The 21,938-nt window shown below is 39.9% G+C and overlaps 1 protein-coding gene across 8 annotated transcripts in view; it reads left to right on the forward strand.

Annotated features, from left to right (window-relative positions):
• The window catches only part of NPNT (nephronectin), a 75,893-nt gene that overhangs the window by 38,469 nt on the left and 15,486 nt on the right, over positions 1-21,938 (forward strand). For all 8 annotated transcript variants that reach the window (XM_027103443.1, XM_027103442.1, XM_027103437.1 and 5 more), the window contains 5 exons: positions 3,093-3,212; positions 4,779-4,898; positions 6,538-6,672; positions 7,017-7,139; positions 8,481-8,858. In XM_027103443.1, coding sequence (XP_026959244.1) covers positions 3,093-3,212; positions 4,779-4,898; positions 6,538-6,672; positions 7,017-7,139; positions 8,481-8,858 — 876 coding nt within the window. The remainder of the gene's footprint in view (positions 1-3,092; positions 3,213-4,778; positions 4,899-6,537; positions 6,673-7,016; positions 7,140-8,480; positions 8,859-21,938) is intronic.

A 21,938-nucleotide genomic window follows, 5' to 3' on the forward strand; every position in this document is an offset into this window, starting at 1 on the left:
TATACTCCTGACTGGAATAGATGCTCTTTAAGAATTGTATATACAACAATTTAAGCATTTGAATATAAGTGGTTTAATTGTAAAGTTCTGTCCTTGATGTAAGATAGGTACATGATAGAATTCATTAGTTTTGTTTGTTTGTTTTTTTGCGGTACACAGGCCTCTCACTGTTGTGGCCTCTCCCGTTGCGGAGCACAGGCTCCAGACGCGCAGGCTCAGCGGCCATGGCTCATGAGCACAGCCGCTCCGCGGCGTGTGGGATCCTCCCGGACCAGGGCATGAACCTGTGTCCCCTGCATCGGCAGGTGGACTCTCAACCACTGCGCCACAAGGGAAGCCCGAATTCATTAGTTTTTTATCATAGATTTTCCTTATAGGGTATGTTACATCACAAACTTCTAGAAAAAAGAGCAAGATTTAAGTAAATTTAAAATAAAGACACTAAAGTTTTCTTCCTACATTCTCTTATCAACTTTTAAGATTGATTTGAGAAAGCGAGATCAAGAGTAATTGTTCTCTACATTTTGCTTATTATTATGGGAGCATTTACTATAAATTGGAAGTGTCATTTTTGAATTTCTGACTTAATCTGATAGTAATAAAACTGTCACTAGGTCTATAACCCAAGACATTTTGGAAGCAGCAAGTATTAACTCAATTTTATAAGGCATTTGGTCAGTAAGAAAATAAGGTGTAATAATCATAGACTAGAAACCCTGAATATTGAGGAAAAAGTTCATCACCAGGACACCAGATGCTTTTAATCTTTTGAAGCTTCCTGCTTTAGCAAAGTTCTGATATTTGGTAAAAATTGATCATTGTTGACTATTATGGAATCCTATTTCATCGTTTCTGCAGTGGTTTTGTAAGGGTCAGTGGGAAGTTTTTAGGAGACACATGCGTGTGGTCGGTGGCAATGGTAGCAGTCACGGGGGACATCGACAGCAGCCAGCTAACTATTAGGGAGTGTCATCCAGCCCATCACCGACTGTTAAGAGTGCGGCTTTCTCAAATTGCTTTCAGCCTATCTGGATACTTACGTGTCAGCTTATTAATAGTAAAATAGCCAACAAGCATCTCTACGTTTGCCCACTGAATGCTGCCTGTTTATTTCCATTTCCATATTTCATAGGTGATTCTCAGGTTGGTTTGGGTCTTTTTATTGGAATTATGACATCTTACCGATTTTACATTTCCTTTCAGTTTCATGATTCTTAACCCCAAAGTGCTTTTGCTTATGGGAAGGGAAAGATAAACTTGGATTGAAGACCACCAGCAACCCCAGTCTGGATCATAAAGACTCTCATAGCCATCCTAAGGGGCCCTTTATCAGCCAAGACTGGAGTGGCCTCAGCTTTAGTTCATGGCCATAGTGTCTGAAGAAATTTCCATCAGCGTAAATACACCTCGTATGGGAGCTGCCTGGAGCTATAAATATCTAACCAGTTCCCATCAGGAACACACGGAAGTTTCTGAAGCTTGTTAAGAATAAACTTAAGGGTTCTTAATTGACACATTTTATATCCATCAGTATCCTACCCTTGAGGTACAGGATTCAGTCTTACTCTGTTATTTGTTGTACTATTCTGTTATATTTCTACTTAAGTACAAAAGAATATTTAAAACACAAAGCCTTTCTCTAACAATATATTCAGATTTAAATACTATTTACTATAATGTCAATCAGGGATTTTTCAAAGCCAGATGTGAATCTGCAGGGACATATTAGGCATGATAATTAACTCCTCTTAGAACATGAGAAAAGATTCCCTGACTCTAATTTTTAATAAATATTAAAATACAAGGTAGAAGAATATGAGAAGTGAAGTGAATACCCTTGACTGGGCAAGAGAGTATGACGTTTAAAATTAAAGAAAGCATAGGAGATGATGAAGGCGTCTGGTTTATTTATGTAACCTCGGCAGGCTTCACCCAGCTGCAGATCTGCTTACAGTTGTGTGAAGGTTAGAAAAAAGGCCAAGTTGGCAAGATTTAAATTTGGTTAGATTTGAAAACAACTTGCAACTAGATATATCCTTATTTCTGATTTGACGACATGGATTAGTAGATAATTAAATTATGCTAATCAGGTACTTATGCTGGCCGTGCAGACAAAATAAACATGTCATTTCTTCTTAATGAAGTCTATATTTTGGACATTACTGTTTCAGTGTATATTTGTCATTATGAGATTTATTTTCACTTGAGGCAGTGTTCAACTTGAGTTGGAAAATTCTCAAGTTTATTTACTCACTTCATATTGATATTTAAACCAATAAACGTGAAATACATAATGATAATCTATTATCTATTATCCACTAGTATTTCTTTATGCCCTTCCTAACTGCAGAATGAATGAAACTATGATGTTGGAGGGTCTTTTTTTTTTTTTTTAAGTTTATTTTGTGACTCAAATGCTTTACTAAAGTAGGAGACTGACATTTCTTCTTTAATCTGAGATCAATATACACTTTATAAGATTGAACAAGAGGAACCTCAGTATTGATCACTCTAATTCAATGAGCTTCTATCCTCTGAAAAAAAGAGCTTTTCTTTGGGAAGGTCAAAGCAGTCTAGTGTTAAAAATCCATGTACTTTCTGTAAACTAAGATAGGCTCACACAGTATGTTCTTTAAACAGAGACAGGAAGAAATTGAAATAGGAAGATCACATTGTCAGGAGTGAATCTAGTAGTATCACCCAGATATTTTGAGGTTCTGGAGTCAGAAAGACGGTTTGTGCTCTGCTCTTACTAGGGATGATAAGCCACGTGTCTGTGAGGGGAATCTTCCCAACTGTCCTTTGTAAACAGAGATCACATGCACTACATTACTTAAGCCTCAGAAATTCACACGGCCTTCCATTATTATAAGGCTTTCGGTCACCTCTGATAGGAAACTCCTGGTGGTCCCCAGTGTAACCAGCATTAAAACGAAGACACTGTGAACAGACTCTATCTCTTATGTAAATGGCTGGTTACTATAGCTTGACTGACTCTTCTTCTTCATTCTTCGGAATAGAGAAGCATTTTCAGTGGTTTGCTTTAATGTTGAGGCTTTGTCACATTTCTGCTTCAACCCCATTCTTTTCAGATTTAAACGAGTGTGGCCTGAAGCCGCGGCCCTGCAAGCACAGGTGCATGAACACTTACGGCAGCTACAAGTGCTACTGTCTCAACGGATACATGCTTATGCCGGATGGATCCTGCTCAAGTATGTCAAGAATCTTAACAGCTTTGGGCTTGACTTCATGCTGTGCTCTGGGAGTGTGTGAAAAGTGGCCTCCTAGCCCTCCTCCTAAACAGGATGTGAGCACGTGTTTGTATGTGTGCCTAAGGAATGGAAAATCAAAATAAGAGTTGCCCACTGTAGATGTCTAACATTCTTTTGTCAGGGCTGCCAATGTTAAATTGATTCGGAAATGGTCTTTAGAACAAGACTCACAAAACGAATGTATTTTCTAACGTTTTTCCTAGCACTTTTCTGCTTGTCTTCTATCTGGGCATAGAACTATTCCATGTAGAAAAAGAACGTTGGTGACCATTTGAGGGCTGTTGTGCTCTTGGTAAGGATGGACACTAAATTATTTGCTGGTAGAGAATCCATCCAGCCTGGTGATTGAGTATAAACCGTCCATAAGTACCTCCTCACTTCATTTTTTTTTTTTTTTTTTTTTGCGGTACACGGGCCTCTCACTGTTGTGGCCTCTCCCGTTGTGGAGCACAGGCTCCGGACGCGCAGGCTCAGCGGCCACGGCTCACGGGCCCAGCCGCTCCGCGGCATGTGGGATCTTCCCGGACCGGGGCACGAACCCGTGTCCGCTGCATCGGCAGGCGGACTCTCAACCACTGCGCCGCCAGGGAAGCCCCTCACTTCATTTTTACATTTCTTTATAGTAGTCTGAAGACTAAGTTTTTTTCTTAAAAAAAAAAACCTACTTCAAATTAAAAAAAATGATTATAATAACATAAAGGTAGATTTCATCTGTGTCTTTGTAAGAAAGAAATGGATGGTGTTTCCTACTATCATTTTGATGTGTTTATAAAACAGACAATGGCCTGAAATTCTCTGCAGGCTGAACATTGAATTGAGATTGTGGTTCTATGATATCCAACAATTGATGACTTCATTTTTAATTTTACTGAACTGTCAGTTAAATTGGTTAATTATCAATCAGTTAATTATCAGTTGTCTCTCTCTAACTGGGTTGCATTTTATAAAATAAAAAAGGTTAGCTGATTTTATTTATCATTGCATATTTAGCATGGAACTTTTTGCAATAAGGTGAGTTCATGTTTATTAACCTGTGGCAGTGATGCTAGAATCCTCTAACATTGTACAACTCAGTGGGAAATCTGCTGTGCCTGGAGAAGTTTAATGGATGGTTGAGACAGTTACTTGGATGCCTTAGTTAAGACCATCACTTAACATGAGTAATCTGGAAAAATACCTCAATGCTCCAATTTCCTTGGCCACTGGAAAAGCTTCCAGATAATCTCTCTGAGATAAAGTTTTACATTTGTCTGCTATTTCTTCAAATACATTAAAGGTCTTCCCCAGATGCTAACAGAGCTGGTTCCCTTCTTAATTATCCCTGAGGGAAGAAGGTCTTTGTGTTCTTCCTCCTATTTTTGACTTTCTTTAGACTGTTGGAGAACTAAGCCCTTTTCATCTGCATTGTTGATTCAGTGTCACTGATTTCAGGACAAGTAGAAAACATAGTTATATTAGGTACAGAGTATGCCCTCTGCCTCTCTTGGACAGTCACTGTCTTTCCAGGTGCCCTGACGTGCTCCATGGCAAACTGTCAGTATGGCTGTGATGTTGTCAAAGGACAAATTCGGTGCCAGTGCCCCTCTCCTGGCCTACGGCTGGCTCCTGATGGGAGGACCTGTGTGGGTGAGTTGTAAAATCAAGCATCTCTATCAGCAGTCTCTCTAGGGTAAGGAAGAAAGTGAAATGTGATGGCAGGAAGGAAAAAGGGCAGTTACTTAACATCAGGTAATTAGCTATCCTTTAGACAATATCAGATGTCTCAGAAGGGGACCTCTATCTGTGAAAAGACCGTGGAAACTTTGTTTCCAAAAAAAAATGAGGGACAGGAGGAAGCTTCAGACAGAGGAAACCACACGTGCAAGGCATCGAAGTTTAGAGGGAGCATAATATTCAGGGAACAAGAAGAGCTCAGTATTTCTAGGACGTAAGAGGCAATGAGTATTGAAGCTGAGCTGGTAGACAGGGCTAGGCTGTATGTATTGCACTAAAGGGTTAGTTTTTTTTTTTTTTTCCCCCTGTAAATTAGGAAGGCAGTAAAAGATTGTGGTTAAGAGTCTGGACTTTGATTTTAAACCTGGCTCTGCCATAGACTTGATATGTAACCTTAGGTAAGAGGCTTCCTTTCTTGGCGCTTCAGTCTTCTCATCTTTAAAATGGGAGTAATGTCCTTGTGAGGATTGAATGAGATCATGAACGCAAAGAGCTTAGCACGGTACCTCACATGTAGTAAGCACTGAATGAATGGAGGTATTTGGGGGCTCAAGAGATATTTACTGAGTATTTTCTATATACCAGGCACTGTGCTAAGTGCTAGGATATAGAGTAATGGACAAAGCAGACAAGATTTCAGTCCTCTGGAAGAGGCAGAAAAGAAAGAAATATTCAGTAAAATTACAAACAATGCCAAGTGTTAATATGAATAACTAAGGGAGTAAAAAACAAAAAGGATCTATTTTAGAAAATAATGGTCAAGGAAAGCCCTGAAGTTAGACATGGACCATTGGCCACAGGAAGAATCAGCCAAGCTGGTGAACACGTTGCAGAGCACTGCAGTGAAAGAGAGGTTGGTCTGTTTGAGGTTCTGAAAGAAAGAAAACCATATCCTTAAGTACAGAGTATGGGGTGGGGGGTGGCTTGAGATACAGCCAGTGAGGTGGGTGAGGACTGTTTATTACAAGGTCGTCAAAGACGTGATGAGGAATGAGGAATGAATTCAGAAAGCAAGTAGAAACAGTTGAGAGTTTTGAGCATGGGAACAATCCCTTCTTATGTCTTAATAAAATCATTTGTTGACAGTTGAGTGGGAATGCTTTGGAGAGGCTAAGATTGGCAGGGAAAAGGCCAGTTTGGAGGCTCTTGGAATAGTCTATCCTGGGAGATGGTGGCTTGGGCTAGGGTAAAGGCAGTGGGTGAAGAGCAGAGTAAATGAGTTCAAAGAATTTGTGAGAGGTAGAATCAGCTGAGGTTAAGGGAAATATGGTTGTCAAGGATGACTCATGTTTCTAGTTGAAGCAACTGGGGAGGGGATACAGGTGCAGTACATGCTGAGATACGGTACAAGAGGAGGACGGCTTGGCTTGGAAGGATGAGTTGAAATTTGGAGATATGGGATTTATGTTGCCTGTCAGGGCAACCAGCTGGATAACATTTATGATGAGCCACTACGTGCGCACAACCATTTGCAGATAGTAGTGTATTTTAAAAGCTCCTCCGTCTGAACGTGCTGTTGCCCTTCCTAAGACGCATTGGCTTATGTTTCTAGACATTGATGAATGTGCTACTGGAAGAGCCTCCTGCCCTAGATACAGGCAGTGTGTCAACACTTTTGGGAGTTACATCTGCAAATGTCATAAAGGCTTCGACCTCATGTACATTGGAGGCAAATACCAATGTCACGGTAATGAACCCCAGCCCTTGCTTTGTGTTGTTTTTTCCTGTGGAGCGGAAAGGTCTCTTAATTATGGTGATGACTGGGATGTCAAGGGCAGGGGAGGGTACTGGCATTAAATTAAACAAACAGAAGTGAAACTCAAACACTAGCAGCTCTGGGCGCACACTACTTTATTTCTTCTCTTTATCTGCCAATTTTATGTGAACCTTCACATTGCAAAAAAAAAAATTTTATTTGAAACTGTGTATTTTTGGTGTCATCATATTTATCATAAAATAATCATATTTCTTTTATGTGTAATCATATTTATCTCCCAAATAAACCTCTTCTTTTCCTACTTCCTGATGCAGATATAGATGAATGCTCCCTTGGTCAGTATCAATGCAGCACCTTTGCTCGATGTTACAACGTACACGGGTCCTACAAGTGTAAATGTAAAGACGGATACCAGGGCGACGGACTGAATTGTGTTTGTGAGTCATGCTTGTCTCCCAGCTCCAAATTCCAGCAGGAAGTACAAGATTACACAAAGGCCATTACTAGGAAAGATAAGGAACAAGATTAATTATCAAACGAATATCACTTTTCATATCTAGTAATACTAGTCCGTGATTTCCACAAACAATAAAATCACTTGCTCAGTAATTTTTAAAAATTAAAGACTCAGTAATACATTCTAATCTTAAAAGCATTCAGTTCCTTGACTAAACTCTCTCAGTAGCTTCTCCTTAGCTGGTACGAAATTATAGAGCCCTCCTTGAGGATTTGATTTTAAATGTATGTTTGTCATTAACATTAGATTATAATGGTGGGATAATCTGAATATATTCTTTCCTCTGTTTTATGCCTCCAATTCTGCTCTTAAAAAATCATTTCCATATTTATTTTCTCTACGTTCAGAACTGTTTTGCTTTTTAAATTTTTATAAGCTCTATTTGTAGTATGGCTATGTATGTCAGTAGATAAACATTAAAAAAGTACCCTCCAAGATGAAAGTTTCACAAACCAAAGGCCACAATTTAGCATACATTTCATGCAACGATAGATCATTTTTTAAATGTCTGGAGTAAAATATTTACTGAAAATCATGGGGCATAAAATCATGAGGATTAAAGGAGTTTTGAAGGGTCATGTAGTTATACTCCCAGTCTGGAATATATGCTTACAAGAAGATTAAATATTAATTCCTTTCGGTGAATACAATCAAGGACAGAGTTTCCACAGGTGATCTTGGTGACCTCTGAAATTTTTTTTTAAAAAGCAATTGTATAAATTAGTAAAGGGGAAGGAAAACCAAATATAGAACAGTGAGTAGAACATTTAATGTAAATGTATTTGTGTGAATTTAATTTATATAAAGTGTGGAAGGGAAAACTATTAGTCTTCAGACAATTCTAAACATGATTTTATAATATACACATACCATGGAGACACTTAACATAGACTCTAAATATACATTTCTCATATTTTAAAATTTTAAAATATCTCTGCATTCTTCTCTCTTTCCACTTTACAAATACTTAAAACATTTTATGTTTCAGATGATACATTTCATTACAGAAAATATAATTTTTGTGTATATCCACCAAATAGATATATATGTGTATGAATATATATATGTATATATTACATATACACACACATACTAATTTTTTTTGGAAAACAGCCTGACTTAACAGTAGGGGAATATTCTCAATGTGAAAAGTAAGCCAGTTGGCATGAGGTATTTTGATGTGTTTGTTTTTTACAATTTGATATCTTACTTCTTAAGGTGAGAGGGTTGTACACTAATTTAAATACATTTACTGTTTTAGATATTCCAAAAGTCATGATTGAACCTTCAGGTCCAATTCATGTACCAAAGGAAAATGGTACCATTTCAAGGGGCGATGGAGGACACAGTAATTGGATCCCTGATGTCAGAAGTACTAGGTGGCCTCTGAAGACACCCTATGTACCTGCTGTCATTACCAGCAGGCCCACCTCTGAGCCAACAGCAAGACCTGCCCTGAAGCCAGCGCCACAGCCTGCCCCACCCACAGAACTCAGAACACCTCCACCAGCAGCAGCCCCAGGAGGACCAACCACCAGCCTGACAAGTGTAGCACCAGTTGCCACTGTGTCTCCAAGAAGGATTACAGTTGACAACAGGATACAGACAGAGCCTCAGAAACCCCGAGGAGATGTGTTCAGTGAGTCATAAACGTTACCACATTTTTTTGAGGGATTTTTTCCCAGTTTTATTGAGATGTAATTGACATACAGCACCGTATACGTTTGAGTACAGCATAGTGGTTTGGCTTATCCGTATCATGAAATGATTACCACGGTATGTTTAGTTAACATCCATCATTTCACGTAGATACAAAATAGAAGAAAAAGGAAAACACATTTTTTTTCTTTGGTATGGGAACTCTTAGGACTTACTGTCTTAACAACTTCCATATAAGTTATACAGCAGGTATAACTATAGTCGTTGTTGTATATATTGTTGTATGCTACATCCCTGGTACTAGTGTATCTTATAACTGGATTTGTACCTTTTGACCACCTTCATCCTGTTTTCCCTTCCCACCTCTAGTAACCACAAATCTGATCCCTTTTTCCATGAGTTTGTTTTCTGTTAACAGTCCACAGGTAAGTGAGGTCTTGTGCAGTATTTGCCTTTCTCTGTCCGATTTATTTCATTTAGCATTCTATCCTCAAGGTCCATCCATGTTGTCTCAGATGGCAGGATCGTCTCATTGTTACGGCTCACTAATATTACACTGTAGATGTGTTTATATATACCACAATTTCTTCATTCATCTGTCAGTGGACACTTCGGTTGTTTCCATGTCTTGGCTATTGTAAATAATGCTGTGAACGAAGAGGTGCAGATATCTCTTACGCATAGTGTTTTTATTTCCTTTGGATATATTCCCAGAACTAGGATTGCTGGATCATATGGTAGTTCTGTTTTCAGTTTTTTGTGGAACCTCCATACTGTTTTCCATAGTGGCTGCACCGGCTTAAAATCCCACCCACAGCGCATCAGGGTTCCCTTATCTCCACACCCTCACCCACTTGTTATCTCTTGTCCTTTTGGTAAACAGCCATTCTAACAGGTATGAGGTGATATCTCATTGTGGTTTTGATTTGCATTCCCTAGTAATTAATGATGCTGAGCATCTTCTCATGTATCTGCTGGCCATTTAGTATCTCTTCTTTGGACAAATGCCTGTTCAGGTCCTTTGCCCACTTTTTAACTGGATTATTGGATTTTTTGCTATTAAGTTGTATGAGTTCCCTATGTATTTTAGATGTTAACCCCTTGCCGGATACATGATTGGCAAACATTTTTTCCCATTCCATAGGTTTTCTTTTCGTTTTGTTGATGGTTTCTTTTGCTGTGCAGAAGCTTTTTAGTTTGATGTCATCCCACTTATTATTTTATTGCTTGTACTTTAGGTGTCATATCAAAAAATCATTGCCAAGACCCATGTCAAGGAGCTTTCTTCCTACGTTTTCTTTTAGGAGTTTTGTGGTTCCAGGTCTTATGTTCAAGTCTTTAATTCATTTCGAGCTAATTTTTGTGCGTGGTGTAAGTTTAGGGTCTAGATTCATTCTTTTGCATGTGGCTATCCAATTTTTCCAGCACCATGTATGAAGAGACTGAATTTTCTCCCTTGAGTATTCTTGGCTCCCTTGTCAAATATTATTTGACCGCATGCGCTTAGGTTTATTTCTGGGCTCTTGATTTTGTTCCATTGGTCTATGTGTCTGTTTTTATGCCAGTACAATACTCTTTGATGACTATATCTTTTTAGTATAGCTTGAAATCAGGAAGTGTGATGCCTACCACTTTGTTCTTCTTTCTCGGGATTGCTTTGGCTATTTGAGGTCTTTTGTGTTAGCACATTTTTAATAAGCTTTTTATGATGGCATTTCAACCACAGGCCATGGCTTGAATAAGAATAAAACTCATAGATACAAAGTGTAAGTTATATATCCCTATTGTGAAATATTGTAAAGAGCTATATAGAAGCCAGTCAGTTGGGCAAATAAGAATGTGAATAGAAATGGAAGGAGTATCACAAAGTTATATAGTAGATTACAGCTTCTATCCAGTATGAGAATTCTAACATATTCATATTTACTTGAAAACTCTCAGAGATGGGGAGCTTAATATAGCACGTGCCATGTAACTTTTAATCTAAGTGTTCATTCATTCAATCAGTAAACATTTTTAGTGTGTTTTAGAATGCCAGGCCCTATATTAGGCATTGGGCTTACAAAGGTAAATCAGAAAAGCTTATAGTCTGGTGGAAAAGACAGTTGCCCCGAAGATAACTGTGGTACTGTGTTAGTGGGAGAGATTTGTGTGGGACATTATGGGGGTAGAGAGAAAGGGTGCCTAACCCATCTTTGGCCAGGGACAGTTTGGGGAGTGGGGAGGCTTCTTGAGTGAAATGGGGCAAAGGGGATGAAAAAAGGGAGGCATTTTAGTTCACGGGGACCACACAACAGAGGCACAAGTGTAGGAAGCAGCACAGCATGTGCAATAAACTGCCAACAAACTGGCAGTTTGAGCCAAGGCTTGATGAGAAAAACTGGACAGCTACCCCTTGTATTTACTGTAAGCTGGTGGTTAAATCTAAACTGGAGCTAGGTTGGATTTAAAGATTCCAGATTTTTCATGGGTGACTGGGTACCACCAATGGTGATAGAGGCTATAGGTAAAGGAGAAGTTTTGAAGGAGGAAGAGGTTGTTCCCTTATTACCAGAACAAAATTTGTAATTTTTCAACCTCTTTCTGAGCCTTTTAATGTGTTCTCTTTTTAAAAGTTTCTCTTGCTTCCCATTATTCCTCTCTATACCAACACACATACGAATTAAAAATAACATTGAAGGGCTTCCCTGGTGGTGCAGTGGTTGAGAGTCCGCCTGCTGATGCAGGGAACACGGGTTCGTGCCCCGGTCCGGGAGGATCCCACATGCCGCGGAGCAGCTGGGCCCGTGAGCCATGGCCGCTGAGCCTGCGCGTCCGGAGCCTGTGCTCCGCAACGGGAGAGGCCACAACAGGGAGAGGCCCGCGTACCGCAAAAATAAATAAATAAATAAATAACATTGAAGTTCACCAACAGAATTTAGCAGGATGAAACTGGGGAGACACGGAGTTCCGATGATGTTTGAGAGCACTTGTTCTAAGAGAGTGTGATCTTAAAGACATGCCCTGGGAAAGAAGTACCTTGATTCCATGCCAAGGCTGTTGCATGCCACAGATAGCATTGCTGCCTCTGGATAGTCCCGCCAAAAATTAAATTCCGTCCTCATTTCATCTTCAGCCCTAGCTGCTGGTTAATGTCAGCATGGATGAGGATTATTTTGGACACTTCTTAATTTGCTGTCTGGAGACTTTAGCATATATTCCAAATAAGAGAGTGGTTCTGTTCTTAATTCAGAACAAATAACTAGTATTTATTCATTGTGAAAACAGAAAGGAACCTTAGCACTATTTTAGTTCAACACCATTTATTCATTGACTATTTTCTTCATTTCTGGCATAATAATTTCTTAAGCCATCCTTATTCTCCACTGGTCTGAGAGTAGACTTTGGCTCTCCTCATTCCATGAATTTTCAGGTGATGTTAATTACAGCCACTGTTGAGTAGTCTCCAAATAGCCCCATACTTCAGTTGTGTTTTTCTTTACATTGAAAGATATATATATGTTTAATGGAAGAGGTTGTTAAACAGAACTTTCCTCTGTGATGTGTGTGTGTGTGTGTGTGTGTGTGTGTGTGTGTGTGTAGGTATGTATTGTCCCCCAAGAAAAGACTATAAAGATATTCTAAAAGGAAATCAAGGAAGAAAAACAATTATAGCACAAGTACATCTCTAGCCCAGACTTCTCCCCAAACTCTAGACTTGTATATCACCTGCCTGTTTAACTGCTCTAGTTGGATGAAGATACATGTCTCAAGCTCAACTTGTCTAATCATTCCTGATCGTCACCCCAAAGACATTCTACCCACAGCTTTTCCCGCCCCAGGAGATAGCACCTCCATCCTACCAATTGCTAAGGCCAAAAAACTTGGCGTCATTTTAAATTACTTTTTATACCCACATTGAAGCTGTATGGAAATCCTGTCAGCCCTGGCTTCAAATTATATCTGAAGTGCGCCTACTGTTCACCATCGCCAGGGCTACCAGTCTGGCCCAGGCCATACTTCCCCCTGGTGTACAGGTCCAAAATCCTTTTTCCAGATACGTAATAGAGCATTTTTTTAGATTTTAGAAAAGGAATAAGGCGCATTTGCTGTATAGCACACACTGAAGCATATTAATGTTTCTACAGGGAAACATGAATATTTACACTAATTTGGCTACTAAAGCCATTTAAGTTAGGTTAAGTGAAGGTTAGATTTGCCACCTAATGAGTTTATGGAAGCAGCTTTTGGATTTGAGAATGACGGGTGAGGACCCGCGGATCTGTACTGAGGTAGCCTTTCAGCCGGTCTGCCTGCTCCCACCCTTGTCCCTCTGCTGTGTCTCCTCAACCCAGCAGCCAGAGTCATCTTTTAAAACTTAAATGAGATGTCATTGTTCAAAGCTCTGCATTAGCACCCACTTCCTTCAGTGAGAACAGAAGCCCTCCCGGCGGCTTCCAAAGTCCTCAGATCACATCTCCTAGCACTCTTCCCCTCATTCACTTGACTCCAGCCTCCTCGCTGTTCCTCCAGCTTCTCCCATCTTAGGATTTTTGCTCCAGCCCTTCCCTCTTTCTGGAACACTCTTCCTCCAGCTATCAGCTTGTCTCACCTCTTCATGCACATCTCAACTTGCCAGTGAGGCCACTCTGACGCCCCCTTCAATACTGTGACCTCTGCAGCCACTGCCAGCACACCTGATCTCACAACTCTCTACTGTTTTTAAAAATAGCATTTATCACCTTCTATATAGTATCTTGTTTACTTATTTATAATGTCTATTTTTGTCTCTTCTGACTAGAATATAAGCTTTTTGAGGGGCAGGGGTCTTTCTCGGTTTTGCTCATTGGTATATCTCAAGAACCTAGAATAGTGCCTGGCACATAATCAGCAATTGAATACTATTTGTGGGACATAGAAATGAATGATTAGATCAATCACTCTTGACATTTTAAAATAAAAATTATCATCATGTAATCTATTTCCATACACAAGTTAGTTTAGTAACACATTAAATCTATAAGAAATAAAAAATATTCTTTCCTGATTGTGACTTATTTTTATAATATGGGGAGGTTTTTAATTGTGCTTCCACCATCTTTCTCTCTCTCTCTCCCTTTCCTCCCTTCGTTTTTGGAGATTGATGTTCTATTCAGTGGATTATTAAATCTGAAAAGTCAAAGTTAGTGAGAAGGAAAACGATGATAATGTTTCAAAGTATATATTTCCTAGCTCCTGAAACTAGCTCAAATAATTTTTCTGTTACACTTTTATTATTTATTTTATTTATTTTTGGCCGTGCTGGGTCTTCATTGCTGTGAGCGGGCTTTCTCTAGTTGCAGTGAGCGGGGGCTACTCTTCGTTGTGGTGCACGGGCTTCTCATTGTGGTGGCTTCTCTTGTCGCGGAGCATGGGCTCTAGGAACACGGGCTTCAGTAGTCATGGCGTGCGGGCTCAGTAGTTGTGGCGCGCGGGCTCAGTAGTTGTGGCGCACGGGCTCAGTAGTTGTGGCTCACAGGCTCTAGAGCACAGGCTCAGTAGTTGTGGCGCATGGGCTTAGTTGCTCCGCAGCACGTGGGATCTTCCCAGACCAGGGCTCAAACCCGTGTTCCCTGCATTGGCAGGCAGATTCTTAACCACTGCACCACCAGGGAAGTCCCAGGAGCATTTAAATAATACATGATTAAGGAAATGACTTTTTATGTATGATATGAAATATTAAACGTGTTTTAAAAATAATTTTAACTTGAGGAACCCTAGGTTTTTCAGATTGTGTGAACAGAATTATAACCAGATGTATTTTCAGGGCTAGTTCTATAGGCGTGATTTGAGCAACACTAAAGTTACCTGATATAGCATGAAATTCTTGTTCCTTCACCAATGGGACAGACCAGTGCTTCTTAAAGTGTGTTTCATAGAACATTAGTTCTCTGGAATATTATGCAAGTGTATGCCTAAAAAAGTTCCGAGGTCAAATAAATTTAAGAGACCCTTGGTTTAGTCGCTTAAATAGGTTTGTTAAGTGTGGGACTTTTCAATATGCTAATGGTCACTGTGAACCTCTTGGAGAGGTATATATAATGTGCATCATTTCCTGAGTGGATTTAACTGGGTTTATTTAACTGTTGGGACTAGAGTTTATTATAACCCACTTCAGGTCAGGCTGGGCTGAACTAAGAATTATAGGGACCATGCTCCACAAATCGAATAGCCTTCTACCATTGGCTCTCCTTTGCATGGTTTCTGAGACCAGTGGGTTGATCTTGGACTCTGGAAGAGCCTGGGGGGGAGGGGAGAGCAGAAAAGGGCTGGGCAGACTTAGAGCAAGAAAGGCAGATTTAACTGGTGGGCTGCCTGTCTGGACGCCAGAGGTATGCTGTAGGGGATTGCTAAAAAGTTGGAGACCAGGTGAACACCAAAGATAAAAATCTGGTATAAGAGCAGGTAGGAGCTATCCCAGAGCAGAGAACATAAGAAAAACATTATGTAGAATCCAAAGTAAAGGACATTAGGGGAAAATGCAATTCCAGTCTAGCAATACCATGAAATAGTATGAAGTAATGTTTTTTTTTTTTTTTAAAATGTTTAATGACTTGGGAAAGTACCTAGGTTATAAAAATGTTAAGTGAAAAGAATATACAAAACTGTGCATACCATTTGATCCCAATTACGTGTAAAATACATGTCTTCATATGTCAGGATGAATATAAAAGTCTGGAAGGAAAAAGACCAAAATAGTAACCATGGATCTATCCAGCTGTTGATATTTGAGGTGATTTTCATTGTCTTTGTGTTATCCTCATGCAGTGATTTTTAATCTTCCCATTTCCAGTGTCACTGGTCACAGTAATTTATTATAGTAGTCAATCCTTAGGAGAAGGGCCAGGGGTAATAGAATCCTGCTCTCCCAGCAGGAGAGTTGAGTCGTGTGTTTTGAAAAAGTACCCCGGGGGATTCTGATTGTGAATCATGTTAACTTTATTTAGAACTTACTGGTTTTAAAAAATTCAAAGTTTTAACTTATTTTTAACCTTTCAAAATTTCTTTACAATTGAGCACGTCAGATCTGTCCAGTTTTAGCTAGGAAGCTCTGCAAGGAATATAATAGCACTTGGATAAGGAAGTAGAAAAGTATTATCAGAAGCTCAGTTGAACCAGAACAACCTAGGCTGCCTCTTGAAAATGTAGATGCCTAATTTCTACCACCAACTTACTAAATCGGACTTTCTAGGGACGTACATCTCAGTCTTTAGTGTGTGTACAGGTCACACAGACACTTTGTTAAAATGAAAACTTTGATTCAGTGGGTCTAGGTTAGGGCCTGAGATTCTGCATTTTTAACAAGCTCAGAAGTAAGTAACACTGCTGATCTGCTGACTGCACTGAAGCGTAGGGCTCTCTAAACCAATAATGGCAGCTCCAACCCAGCAGAACCATGTCTTGAATGGAGGCAGAATTAGCCAGATGTGGGTTGTTTAAAATTGTGCCTAAAATATAGCATATAGCCTCTGGGTCATATAAAGAAAAAAAGTGTTTCAGAGTAAAGATTATAGAATACATTGTAATACGTATCAGGTGCTCTTATGAGTGGCCATATCAGGAAACCAGACTCATGGTTGCTGTGATGTGCATGAGAATGTGTTGAAATTCCAAGCACCACCAGTAAGAACAAAACTGTTTGCACTTTAATGATTGCTGCTTTGCTGCCTGCGGTCCACAGGTTTTTTTCTCTCATTTCCCTTTTACGGATTTTACAGTCTGGCTGGTGTGATCACATTGTGCTTAGTCATGGAAATACGATCTTTTCTGATTCTATGTGGTGATGAGTGAAAAGATTGTTTCTGCTGAGGGGTGAACAGGTCTTCAAACTAGTTTGCTTTCTAGTAAACCGTAAGGCCTAGAGAGACCCTGAGAAGATGCCTGACATCTCCCAGAAGATGCCTGACATCTCCCTGAAGATGAAATTTCAGCAAGGGTTTTGAAGGACTGCTTGTAGGTCAGATTCTGGTGCTGTGAATTCTGAAAGTTTTCAAGGCACTTTATGTATATTTTAATTGGATCCTATGATGGCTGGTAAAGAAAAAAATAGCTCTTTCCGGAAAGTATAAATTGAGTTCTTAGTGAACGTGACCAAAGTCAGAAATCAGATTTTTTGTTGAGTTTTATGCACATTAGTCTATAGAGTTGTAATGAAAAGTATTGTGCCACAGCCACTCTGAGATTTGGGGCATGTTACTAAATCTTCCTATGTTTCCTCATCTGTAAGTTGTGATAATAATAGTATCTACTACATTGGGCTGTTGTGAAAATTAGGTGAGAGTGTGCTTGGCATATAATAAGAACTCAATACACAATAGCTATACTACTTCTGTTGATGTTGTTGAATTCATTTATATGGTAATGATAACATTTCCTACTTAACTCATAAAAACACAGCCCTATTTTGTGTTCTGGTTTTGAGTTTATATTTTTCTGATGCTTTTTATTATGGTTCGTTACAGTTTTAATGTTCACAATATTTTAAATGATATTTTTGGCTGACCAGATCCTTTAGAAACAAATTGATTTGCAAGTATGAGCTATTAGGGGAGCAGAGAAAATGAAAATAGAAGGCTGCTATTTTATAGACCCTTTACTTACGACCAAATAATTGGAACATCCTGTTTTATTTAGGGGTTTACGGTACCTAATTGAACAGTTGTGATGTTAAAACAGAGACAGCATCACCTCAACTTCTTTACCGAGCAAATAGTAGCAACAGCCTTTTCAGAGATGAATCTGTCTAGATGAGAAACATACATGATGGGTCTGATAAGTATCAGAAATAAAAGCTTCCTTTCTTCCTCTAAAGTGATTCATTTGGCCTGAGGGCATTGACACCTGTCCCCCACGGGTGTCACCTGTGTCACCTCGGGGGTGTTCGTGCCGCACTCACCCAAGCAGCTGTACTGTAGTCAAATAGTTGGCTGTGGTACCGCCTGCGTTCCGTTCCAGTACTCGGACTCAGTCCTGACAGCGCCTAACCTTCTGACTTCCTTTGGCTTAGAAGAGGGCAAGGGGATAAAAACAGTTCTGGTGGCAAAACCCAGGGATCTTTAGAGATGACAGAGTGGGGATGAAAGACAAGGGGTCTAAGATGCCATCTCTTGCCTCGCCCCTGCATCCCCTCTCTCGTCTCCTTCCTTCTTCTCTCCCTCCACGTTCCCTGTCAAATGATCTCCTGATCTAGAAAAGTTGAGTCATCACCTTTATGGCCACACTTAGCAATTGTTCCAGGCAGTGCTTCAAGTTGTCCTGAAACTTTATGAGAAGAGAGAGAGGGGAGTCACAAATTGGGGCTCATTATTATTAGCTGTGTGTAGGTTGCACCTTTCACTAGAGATATAATTGTTCCCAGTTCTGCTCTTTACTCTCAGCCCAAAGGTGTCTTTTGAACTTTTTGGATTTTTCCTACACAGTGAAAGCTTTAGCACGCAAGGGCTTATTTCTGTTGAGCCCAGCAGGCTTTTGCTTTTTGCTAGTAATCAGTAGTAGATGGCTGGGAATTTTCTCTCTAATGTAGTTAAGGAAATGTCAGAGTCTCTTTTCCAATCTTTTTATTTGCTTCTCTCTGGTAATTTAAAGCTGTAATGTGTATGTTCTTCATCTGGAGAGGGAAAGAAAGGGGCAGAGGAGAAAAGGGAGGGGTCAGAGGGAGAGGAGGAGAAGAGAAAGCGGTGTGGAGGGGAGATGCAAGAGGTGGCCTCTTAAAACCCTTGTCACTCATCCCCACTCTGTCATCTCTAAATTTCGCCACCAGAAAGAGCCTTCAGGATATTAGGAAAGTTACATACATACCATTCTCTTCAGATGAACTAAATCCCTAAGCATAGAAAGAATTTAAGACCGTGTTATCTTTAATCTTTTAGTCCAACAACAAATGCCAGAGCTGGCCTGGGTAATGTCATGGGAGCCACCCTAGAACAGAAACAGAATTTGCAAACCTACCTTTAATAAATTGTGCTTACATTCTGCTATAGTACTTACTGTTTGGAAGAAGTCTGGCAGTGGGAGATGTGTGTGATAATATTTACATTTACTTCACTGTGCTTACTTTTAATGCTTTTTGGTAAAAATATGCAGTCGACTCTTTGGGAAACTTCATTCATGAACACAGGCTATATATTAATATTATATCCCTGGGGAAAATATATTTAATAGAATGTTCTGGGATGGAGTTCCTTTTAAGAAGTTTCTTGCTTATCTGTGTAGCCAATTCTCACAGGTTCCAGGGCTCCGGGTTCCCCAGCCACTAGGAACGTACTGGGCCCCTGAGCCCCAGCCAACCACGTTTTTATCCAGCTGTCTGCTGGCTTCAGTGCCTGTACGTTCCCTGTGTTTTAGTTCATGCGGAAGATTATAAGACATACGTCTTGGGGGATGAAACGTTAACTAATGGGAGAAAAATGTTTAGGAAATCTTCTAAAGAGCATATGAACATTCTTTTTTTTATGTTAATTTTGGTCATAACTGCCCTCTGACAGCCACTCCCTCCTCCCTCCTGTTCATTCTCTGTGCTCCAGCCAGAATGATGTACCTGATCTTGGCGCTCCTCTGTTAGAATCTTTGAGACTTCCAGTTTCCACCAGAAGAAAGTCCACGATATTTACAGAGCTTTAAAAGGCCCCGCAACGTCTGCCTGCATCTCCAGCTTCATTTGGTTCCCTCCTTCCCTCCCCCTTCCTCTCCCCCTGTGAGCTCTACACGTAGAATGATGTTTGAGTTCACACCCGTTCACTCTCTAGGGCGCTAGCTCAGTGACTCATCCTTCAGGTCGCAGTGTAAGCAGCACCTCTCAGAGATTTTCATGCATCGTCCTCCTGGGCTAGCTTAGACAGCCCCCCTTCTCCCCCTCACCACCAAAGCTCACATAGCATCCTCTAGTTCTCCTTTAAAGCATTCATTACATGGGAGATTGTTAGATGTCTGTCTTCACCTCTAGAATGTAGATCCCATGAAGGAAAGAGTATGCTCATTGCTTCACAAAAGTGAGCCCAGTGTCTCGTACTCAGTGGATGGTCAGTTTCTTGATTGAGAGCATGAATAAGTGGATGGAATAGAGGGAGGGAGGATGGACAGACAGATGGTAGAGGAACTGTGTTGTTAGCATTTCTCTTATCCTTTTCTAATCTCTAAAATTATACCATTCTGATTCTAAGGATTAATGGTCCAACTACAGAAAATATCAGATATGTGTTTGTCTTTATAAATATAAATATATGTGTGTGTGTGTTAGCATCTCTCCCGGTTATAATTCTATTTTTAGATAAGGCTAGTCATGTATTTTAATTAGCATTTTCTGCAGTGAATCAAAGAATATGTTTGAATTTCATAAATACATCTCAATTTCATAGCCTCACATTTAATAACAGGAATCAAGACTATTCAAAGTTCTCTTTGAGGGGCTTCCCTGGTGGCGCAGTGGTTGAGAGTCTGCCTGCCGATGCAGGGGACATGGGTTCGTGCCCCGGTCCGGGAGGATCCCACATGCCGCGGAGCGTCTGGGCCCAGGAGCCATGGCCGCTGGGCCTGCGTGTCCGGAGCCTGTGCTCCGCAACAGGAGAGGCCACAGCAGTGCGTGGCCCGCGTACCACCAAAAAAAAACAAACAAAGTTCTCTTTGAGCAATCAAAATTCAAATAACAGACATATAGCTGCTATGGGGTAGGAGACTGTGTATATACTCTGACAGAACTCTCTTTTCTTTCAATGTTTTAGGTACTTTTTCTTTCATAATAGAAATGCTTTTTATAAACAATCTTAAAAAATACAGAACTACAAAAGACAAACCAATAAATGATAAAACATTACTTTTATTTCCAGTACTCAGACTACTTTTATTAGCATATTGGTGTATTTCTTTATTATTGTTATTGATGTATATGGACATGTAACATTACATCGGTTTAGGTGTACAATATGATTCCATATTTGCATATGTTACAAAATGATCACCACAATAAGTCTAGTTAACGCTTGTCAGCAAACATAGTTATAAATTTTTTTTTCTTGTGATTGGAAACTTTTAAATTTGCTCTCTTAGTAACTTTCAAATATGCAACACAGTATTATTAACTACACCATGCATACATTATACATCCTCATAATTTACCTATAACTGGAAGTTTGTACCCTTTGACCCCTTTCACCCACTTCATTCACCTCCTACCTCCTGCCTCTGGCGGCCACCAATCTGTTGTTCTATGAGCTTTTTTTTTTTTTTTTTAGATGCCACATATAAGTGAGATCATACAGTATTTGTCTTTTTCTGTCTGCCATAATAATACCCTTAGCATAATACCCTCAGGATCCATCCATGTTGTTACAAATGGCAGGATTTCATTCTTTTTTATGGCTGAGGAACATTTAATTATGTGTATGTGTATACCACCACTTCTTTTCCCCTTCATCTATTGATGGGAACTTAGGTTGTTTCCATGTCTTGGCTGTTGTAAACAATGCAGTGAACACAGGGGTGCATATATCTTTTCAAATTAGTGTGTTCACTTTCTTCAGATATATACCCAAGCGTGGAATTGCTGTATTACGCATTAGTTCTATTTTTAATTTTTTGAGGACTCTCCATAACGTTTTCAAATTCCTATTCCCATCAACAGTGCATGACAGTTCCCTTTTCTCCGCATGCAAATAACCATCTGTTATTTCCTGGGCAGTCAATTTCCTGAGTTGTTCAAGGGTTGGAGTACTAACCTTCTGCACAGTTGAAAATCTGCATATAACTTTACATTTGGCCCACCCCATCCAAGGTTCCGTATCATGTGGTGGATTCAACCAGCTGTGGACGGTGTGGTGGATCTGTTGCACATGTTCAGTGAAAAATACTCATATGCATAAGCGTGGACCCGTACAGTTCAAACTCGTGTTGTTCCGGGGCCCACTGTCTTTTTGATAGTAGCCATCCTAATAGATGTGAGGTGATATCTCATCATGGTTTTGGTGTGCATTTCCCTGGTGATTAATGATGATGAGCGCCTTTTCATGCACTTTTAGTATATCTTCCTTGGAAAAATCTCTCTTCAGAT

The sequence above is a fragment of the Aethalodelphis obliquidens genome, unplaced genomic scaffold (genome assembly GCF_003676395.1).
Source record: "Aethalodelphis obliquidens isolate GAN/ISIS:26980383/991018 unplaced genomic scaffold, ASM367639v1 scaffold6, whole genome shotgun sequence".
Classification (NCBI taxonomy): Eukaryota; Metazoa; Chordata; class Mammalia; order Artiodactyla; family Delphinidae; genus Aethalodelphis; species Aethalodelphis obliquidens.